The sequence below is a fragment of the Mus pahari genome, chromosome 1 (genome assembly GCF_900095145.1).
Source record: "Mus pahari chromosome 1, PAHARI_EIJ_v1.1, whole genome shotgun sequence".
Classification (NCBI taxonomy): domain Eukaryota; kingdom Metazoa; phylum Chordata; class Mammalia; order Rodentia; family Muridae; genus Mus; species Mus pahari.
In genome coordinates, this window is record NC_034590.1 from 97544045 (window position 1) to 97552890 (window position 8846).

Genomic DNA, 8846 nt, shown 5'->3' on the forward strand with positions numbered 1-8846 from the left:
GAACTCACTTTGTAGACCAGGCTGGCCTCGAACTCAGAAATCCACCTGCCTCTGCCTCCCGAGTGCTGGGATTAAAGGCGTGCGCCACCACACCCGGCTTTATACCTACCTCCTAACTGCTGCCTACCTCTCCACCCTCAATCCGTAGCATGAGTTTTGCTCAAGTTATGACTTACTTTCAGGTTCTGAAAATAAATTTTATCAGACACAATCCTACTCTTTTGCTACGCAGAATAAAGATAAGTGATAAGGGGTACAGTTCAGAAAGCCTGAAACACCTTCTTTTAGAGAAATATTAGCTGGGGTTCACCATGGAAATAATCTTTTCAGAATGAGAACATGTTGGTGTCTGTAGTCACAGAGGCTGTGAATAAGCGGTAGCTCTGTCACATCTAGAAAACACTGATTCATTGCTGTCATCCATTGATTCTGGCGCTCACAATCTCTCCACTTCCTGTTTCGTAATAATCCCTGGGTCTTGAGAGGAAGTATGTAGTATAGCTGTCTCATTAAGAGCTGAGCACTCCCAGTTTCTTATTCTGAATGTACGGATCATTTGTGAGTCTCTGCAAACTACTATTTATTTAAAAAGAAGCTCCTCTCATGAGGATTGAGAGATGCGCTGAGGGCGTAATGTTCAGTACTTAGAAAGAAGTTTAGTTCTCTGTCCACTTAGTAGACTACGAGTAGTAGGTTCTTCTCTCAGGCCTATGACTTCCTAGTTTCAGGAATCTTGTCCCAGTTAACAGTACTAGACATGAAAGTAACGTTAGCTTGTAGAAGGAAGTAGCCATGTTTGAAAGTGATGTCTAATTGAGTGGTAGACAAAGTGATGAATCAGAGAAAGATTTCCTTTAAATGAAAAGTCATGATTTTATTCTATATGATATAAAACACCATGGATAGATTTGATACATTATGTTTTCATTTTCACTGAAGGGACAAAGAGAAAACAAACTCAGTTGGTAAAGTGGTTTCCACACAAGCATTAGGACCTGAGTTTAAATCTCTGAATTCATGAAAACAAACAAACAAACAAAAAACAAATAAACAACAACAATACCATGATAGTGTACACCTGCTATTCCAGCACTGGAGAGGCAGAGATAAGAGCCTCCCTGGGGTTGCTCAACAGCCAGTCTAGACAAGTTGGTGAGCTTCAGGTTCAGTGAAAGTTCAAAAATATGCCTTATACAATAAGGCAAGGGCTGGAGAGATTGCTAAATAATTAAGAGCACTAGATTCTCTTCTAGAGGACCTGGGCTCAATTCTCAGCACCCACGTGGTGGTTCAGAGAAAGATTTGACAGAATAAGATCTGCCCAGCTCTCAATAAAGAGGGAGGAAAGGGAAACTGCTTAAGGGGCAGTGCAGAGATGGGGGGAGGGAAGAGAGAGAGAGAGAGAGAGAGAGAGAGAGAGAGAGAGAGAGAGAGAGTAAAGTATGAGAGATAGCTGTCATGACAGGATGGTGGGAGAGAAGGACCAGAGGAAAGCTGTGAGAAATCCTGGGAGTCAAAGAAAAATGCTTGACTCTTGTCTTACTTAGGGATTCCATTGCTGTGAAGAGACACCATGACCAAAGCAATTCTTATACAGGGACAACATTTAATTGGGGCTGGCTTACAGGTTCAGAGGATCAGTCTATTATCATCATGGCAGGAAGCATGGCAGCATCCAGGCAGGCATGGTGCTAGAGAAGGAGCCACGAATTCTACGTCTCGATCTGAAGGGAGTCAGAAGACTGTCTCCCAAGTAGCTAGGAAGAGGGTCTCAAAGCCCACCCCCAAAGTGACACACTTCTTCCAACAAGCCGTGTCTACTCCAACAAGACCACACTTCCTAATAGTGCCACTCCCTGGGGTAGGCATATTCAAACCACCACAACTTTTAGATCTTTTCAGGAGATGATAGAAAGTTCTGCACCACATGATTTAGTGTGGGGTGGCGCATGTGATGAGCAGAACAGGGTACCAGGTACTAGGTAGGACATAAATTAGTTGTAAGACCACAAGCCTTTTCCCCTCTGCTCCAAGGAGGGAGCTTCAGGGGGATGTGGTCTGATTTCTTTAGACTGTGAGAGTGATCAGGGATAGGCCCATAGCCTAACAGCATATTCATGTACAGTGTGTGTGCATGCATGTGTGTGCATGCATGTCTATGTGTGTGTGTGTATGTGCATGTGTGTGTGTGAGGCAGCACACACGTGGAGGTCAGAGCATAACGATTGGGAGTCAGCCCTCTCCTTCCATTATGGGTCCTAGAGACTGAACTCAGGCCATCATGCTTGTGTGGCAAGCACCTTTACCCCTCGGAGCCATCTTACCAGCCGGTTTTCTCTTTTTATGGGAAGTATTTGTTTTTAACCTTTTCTAGAGAGATATGAACAAATATATGTTCCCTCCAGACTGGGCACTAAGAACAGACTGAAGAATGATTCCATGCAGGTCTAGCTCTGTGAGCCAATGACTTTAGCTGGTATAGCTTCCATGGGCAGCTTGCAAAAGAATCTTTCTCCCTGACAACCATCAACAGCTTTTGAGCTCCCCCCTCCTCTCCAGATGGAACACTGATGGGCTCAATCTCTTTTCTTCTGGACAGTACCAGGTGCTGGGAGTTTGCGATGACAAGGGCCACTCTGGGCCCAGAAGGCGTCCTCCATAGCGATTGCTTTTTCTGTTAATGCTTTTTCTGTTAATGTTTCTTACCTTCCTTCCCCCCTCCCCATACCCCTCCTCCTCCTTTTCTGCTTTTCCCTCTTTCTGGTTTTCAGGAACTGACAGACCAAAGAAGGTCATCTGGGGTGTAAACTGCAAGCCTTCCTTTCCCACGTTGTCATTTATCTTTTGACTATGCTTTTAATTGTTTTTCATTTGTATACATTTATTTAAAATGGCTATGTGGTTGAAATATTAATTTTTTATTGTTTGGGAATTTCGTATATATGTGTAATGTGTTTTGAGCAAACCTACCTCTTAGCCCCTGCTTTCCCATCCTTTCCTGTCACCTGTTTCCCATCCTAACTTCACAGGATTTTTTCTTAATGTCAGTTTTTAAAATTATCTCAAGAGTTTTGTGCCATTCTTAGAAAGGGCTTTCCCATTCTAGGGTTAATTTTTTTCATTTTTTCTTTGATAATTCTTCCTCCTATTTATGGGAGCTCAGGAATCTTACTTCCCTCTGGAAAGTAGAGAGAAGTAAGGCCTCCTCTCCCTAAGTTCAGAACATTCTTTATTGCCCCCTCTCTACAGTGTGGTTGTTGCAGCCCCCCAGGAGGCAAAGGCTGTTAACCAGACAGGTGTCCTCTACCAATGTGACTTCAGCACAAGCCGGTGTGTCCCCATTCCCCTGCACGGTGAGTCTCATCTCTCCCTGTGGCTCCTGAAGAGTCTTCTGTGAACACCCCTGGCTTGTCAAGCATTCCCGTATCCTGTGCATCTTGGGCGGGGCAGGGAGCACCTGACTCCTTAGCCTCTGCCTTGTCTACAGACCCCTCAGGCAACCTTGCTATGCCCCCTTTCATAGTCTAGCCTCTGTCTCCCAGGCTGAAGTGACCCTTTTGCTAGAATAAATAACATTTGAAGCAGTGTGTGTGTGTGTGTGTGTGTGTGTGTGTGGTGTGTATATGTGCCTGCAGGTGTATGTGCCAGGTGTGCAGCTGGAGGAGGTCATTGTCATCATCAGTCATCGGTCATAGTTACCATCAGTGCTGCTCTTGACCATACTCTACCTTGCTTATTTTGAGACAGGAACCCATTGATTTAGCTAAGCTGGCTGGGCAATACATTTCTCTTTAAAAAAAAATTTTTTTTTGTTATGTGCGAGTATTTGCCTCCATGTATATATATATATATATATATATATATATATATATATATATATATATATATGTACCATATGCATGTCTGGTACCCAGTGAAGTCACAAGTGAGTGTCAGGGTCCCTGGAACTGAAGTTACTGATAGTTATGAGCCACTATGTAGGTGCTGGGAATCAAACCCAGGTCCTAGAAGAGCAGACAGTGCCCTGCGTTGCTGAGCCATCTGGCCAGTGAATTCCAGGGATGCTTCTGTCTGTTTTTCTAGTACTGGCATTACGGTTGGGTGTGGGCACACTCTCTTTATTACTCTCAGTTTTGGGGACCCAAACTCAGGTTCTCGTGCCTTCATGGCAGTAACTGTCCTGAGGCCAGTGGCCATCTCTCCTGTTCCAGACAGACACAAGTAGCATATGTCATATAAGATAGTTATCTCCCTTCTCCTCCCATATGTCATGTAAGAGAGTTATCTTCCTTCTCCTCCCCCTCTTCCCTTCTTTTCTCATACCCCTAACCTCTCTGCAAGGTCTCTTATACTCAAGCTGGCCACAAACTTGCTATGTAACTGGCAATGACCTTGAACTTCTGATCTTCCTGCTCCATTCCCAAGTGCTGGCACCACACGTGGCCTTAAGCTTTGTGCATGGTTGGCCACACTCTACCAACAGGGTCACACCCCATTTCTGAAATCCTGTTTCATTATGACAGTCCTTTTTCATCCTTTGTTTTTTTCTTTTTGAGACAGGGTCTTACTGTGTAGCCATGGCTGGCTTAGAACTTGCTATGTAGACCAGGCTGGCCTACAGAGATTTTCTTAAAATTATCTGGAGTTTTGTGCCATTCTTAGAAAGGGTTTTCCCATTCTAGGATTAATTTTTTTCATTTTTTCTTTGATAATTCTTCCTCCTATTTATGGGAGCTCAGGAATCTTACTTCCCTCTGGAAAGTAGAGAGAAGTAAGGCCCAAAGGTATTCCTCACCATGCTTGGCTGACATTTCGATACATGTGTACAACATACTTCAATTTTTTCATCCTCTTTACCCTCTCCAACCTTCCCTACCACTTCCTGCTGTCCCATACTCCAAAGAGTTCCCAACACTTTAAAGCTTATCTTACTTAATTCCATCTGCTTCTATGCAAATGACATAACTTCATTCTTCTTCGTGAATGGATACGACTCCATTGCGTAGACTGCATTTTATTTATCCAGTAATCTATTGACTGACCTCTGTGTTTGGCTCTTGTGAGGAAGACAGTGAACATGAACGTGTACCTCTGCCATGTCCCTACTTGACTGCTTCACAACTCCCCTAACCCCAAGGATCATTGTGCATACATCTGTCTTCTCAGTACCTCCAGAGGCTGTGAATATGTCCTTGGGCCTGTCCCTGGCTGCTACTACTGTCCCTCCACAGCTGCTGGTGAGTTGCCCTCCAAAGGAAGAGGGTCTTGAAGGGAGAGATGGAAGAGAGAGAGAGATGCTGGGCTGGAGGTCTTGTGGAGGGTGGAGGGACTGTGATGGGAGGATGGGAGGATGGGAGGCAGGGGCAGACCTTGACTCCTGCTCTGTCCCTCAGGCCTGTGGCCCCACAGTGCACCAAAACTGTAAGGAGAACACTTATGTGAATGGATTGTGCTATCTGTTTGGCTCCAACCTGCTGAGGCCACCCCAGCAGTACCCAGAGGCTCTCAGAGGTAGGTCCCTTAGAATGGCTGAGATGGTGGCTGCTCATGGTATAGTGGTGTATTGGGGGTCTGGGTACAGGGAGATTCGAAACCCCAGGGCTCTTGGAGAGAAATTAAGGTAACTTCATTAGCCCTGCACTTCTAGGAAGAGGAGCTCAAGCCACTGGGCTTTACACAAGTCCCAATCGCTGTCTTTGGAGCAATTGCCAGGGTCTCCCAAGCATCGTCTTTGGTGTTGTTGATGGGGTAGACCCTGTTCTCTGCTCTATCTTCTTCCCACTCATTCTCCCTCAGCCACCATGCCTCAGCGTTTCTCACTGCCTCTCTTCTCCAAGGATCTTTCCTCAGAACCATTAGGTTGGGAATGCTTTTCTCAAATCCCAGCTGATAATCCATTATTAACTGCGAGTTTCTGCCTGCAGTAAAACTCACTTTAATCCGGTCTGAGTTCATCCTGAGAGGCGGGCTGGGCTGAAATGGAATGTGCGAGAGAAATGTGGAAGCCAGGACAAAAATATTCTGATCGAGGCTCAAAGTTTAAAATGTAGGAACTCAGTTTATATAGTGTGGGAAAAAAACCCCAGTCCCCAGCCTCAGTCTTTGAAGGCACAGGTGAATGTCCGTAGGTGGGTCCGAGGATCAAGGCACAGGTGAATGTCCGTAGGATGTTGTCTTCTGGGACATCAAAGGTCTTCTCAGCAGGTGGTGGAGACGCAGCGACAGTAGAGCAGTAGCTCTGGCATAGCTGAAGATTTCCACCGGTGGATCTGGGCTTTGAAAGACAGTGATTAGTATAGACAGTGAAGCTTGGCAGATCTGAAGATTATAACTACAGGTGGTTCAGTGGCAACCGAGAGCTGGGAGGCCCCAACAATTAACATTCTGTATTAAATATCAACTCTTTCGAGTCATTCACGGTGGTACTTCCTTGTGATGCCAGCACCAGGAGACTGAGGCAGGAGGATCATGGGTTTGAGGCTAGTCTGGGCTACATGGCAGAATTCTGTCTCAAAAAATAAGAAATAAAATAAACTTAAAGTTTACGTGCAAAGAGGTCTTTCCTCTGCTCTGTGGCTTTCTAATCATCTCACTCTCAGCCATGAAACTCTTGTTTGACATCTCACACGGACCTAGTTACTTTGTGGTTGTTGCTGTTGTGTTGTCATTATCTCTTCTTTCCCCTGCATGTGAACAGGTACATTGCCAGGTACATTTTGTATGTCCTATGTCTATTGTTGCCTAACAAATCCAGCGGTTTAAAACTGTGAACATTTACCATCTCAAATTTTCTTTGAGTCAAGAATTTTGGCATGGCTTAGACTTTCCTTCTGAATCTCTCAGGAGACGGCAGTGAACCTGTTTAGCCAGGGCTTCCGCTTCATTTGAAGTCCTGACTGGGACAAAGCCGTGCTCCAAGCTCCTGTCTGTGCCTGTGGAACTGGCGAGCTCTGTTTCTTGTAGGCTGGGGACCTCCCCAGCCACTTGTCGTGGTCGCTTCATGGATTAGCTGGATCATCTCAGAGTGAAGGACAAATCAGGGCGTGACGGGAGGGGTAATCAGGATGGGGAGAGGTGTAGCCAGCAATTGCTACTGTGTGGGTTCTTCTCTCTTCCACCCTTCTCCACTCTTTCTCTTTCACCCTTTCAACCCCCTTATACTAGATAAGAGAGAGAAAAGGACAGAGAGGAAAGAAAGAGATCTCTGAATAAAGTCAGGGGTCAAAAGTGGAACAACATTATTCTTAAACCACTCCCTGCTGATTGGGGTGGTTTGATCTTCACCACCAGGATATCAAATTTCTTCTTCTTATTTACACATGAGTACTTAACAAATCATGGCCAATAACACGAATCAACAACCAACGAACAACCCATCTACAGCCCCCAACCAGCTATCTATCTGGTCCCTAGTATTTTTATACTCTCTGAAAAATTGCCAGAATTCCAAATGCCACACAATTGCAGAAACTACCTGTAGTTGGCAAAACTATCCCTCTGCTGGAGCACGAGGCAAATCATAGCTGCTGGTGTGGGAAATCTGAAGCAGCCCCATAGCCACACCGGGGATTAAAACAAAAACATGTTCTTACCTGTGTTTTTTAAAGAAACCAAAATTCTTATTATAGAGAGGTAGATGAATAGATGGGGACAGGAACAAAAGGTGGGTGGGGGAGAGAGGGAGGAAGGGAGGGAGTGTGTATGTGTGTGTGTGTGTGTGTGTGTGTGAGAGAGAGAGAGAGAGAGAGAGAGAGAGAGAGAGAGAGAGCTAGACAGAGACAGAGACAGATAAAGAGAGACAAGAGAGGAAGGACAGGGGGAGACATCACAGAATTGTTATCAGCTATTTCAGAATTAACATCTCATTACCTCTGCTGTATTCTAATTCTTTGGAGTAAGTTAAAAAGATCCTAACACTTGGGAGAAGGAGGAGGATCAGGTGTTCAAGGACATCTTCAGCTACCCAGTGGAGGGAGACTGCCATAGTTACTGTCCTATTGGTGAAGAGACACCATGACCAAGGCAACTGATTGTTTGCTCTTAGGGTTTGGTGTATTCTTAGTGCCCATTCACTTAGCAACTATCCTGAGATTTCTTTTTTCCCCTGAAGTCTCTTGGATGTTCACTCTCTAGGAATTTCTCTAGAGCCAGCTTTAGTGGCTTTTTTTTTTTTTTATGGTTGTAAGTTTTTCTTTCTTCTTCAGTGATGACAATTTTGTCGAGTATGTCAGCCTGGGTTGGCAGCTAGGTTTGTTTTTTTTTTTCAGAACTTCAAATGAATTCATTATTCTAAGCCCTTCTGGATTTCAGTATTCCCAACTGAAATTAAATTAATGAGATGAAAATTAAAAAAAATTCAGCTGTTATTTTGATGGGCCCATCCTTGAGTGCAATCAACCTTTCTCAAAGGTTTTCAGTACACTTCTTTTGCTTTGTATATTTAGTGGTTTTCACTGTCGTGTGATGTGGGGAGTTTCCGTAACGGTCCTGCCTACGTGATGCTCTGTCTGCCTCTTGTACTTGAGTGGGCATCTCTTTCTCTAGAGTTGGGAAATTTTCTTTTATGATTTTATTAAAACTATATTTCTAGGCCTCTGGAATAGAACTTTTCTTTTTCTATGTCCATAATTGTAGATTTTATCTTTTTTATGGTGTCTTAAAGATTTCATGTATTCTGTTCATATGTTTTTAAAATAATTATCATTCTTTTTGACTGAATGAATCAATTACACTACTTTTTCTTTTTAAAGCTTCCTTCCTTCCTTCCTTCCTTCCTTCCTTCCTTCCTTTCTTTCTTTCTTTCTTTCTTTCTTTCTCTCTCTCTCTCTCTCTCTCTCTCTCTCTCT

The 8846-nt window shown here is 44.2% G+C and overlaps 1 protein-coding gene across 1 annotated transcript in view; it reads left to right on the forward strand.

The window, feature by feature from the left end:
- The window catches only part of Itgam (integrin subunit alpha M), a 63686-nt gene that overhangs the window by 3548 nt on the left and 51292 nt on the right, over positions 1 to 8846 (forward strand). The window contains exons 3-5 of the mRNA XM_021206608.2: positions 3250 to 3353; positions 5167 to 5237; positions 5394 to 5511. Of these exons, the coding sequence (XP_021062267.1) occupies positions 3250 to 3353; positions 5167 to 5237; positions 5394 to 5511 (293 nt within the window). The remainder of the gene's footprint in view (positions 1 to 3249; positions 3354 to 5166; positions 5238 to 5393; positions 5512 to 8846) is intronic.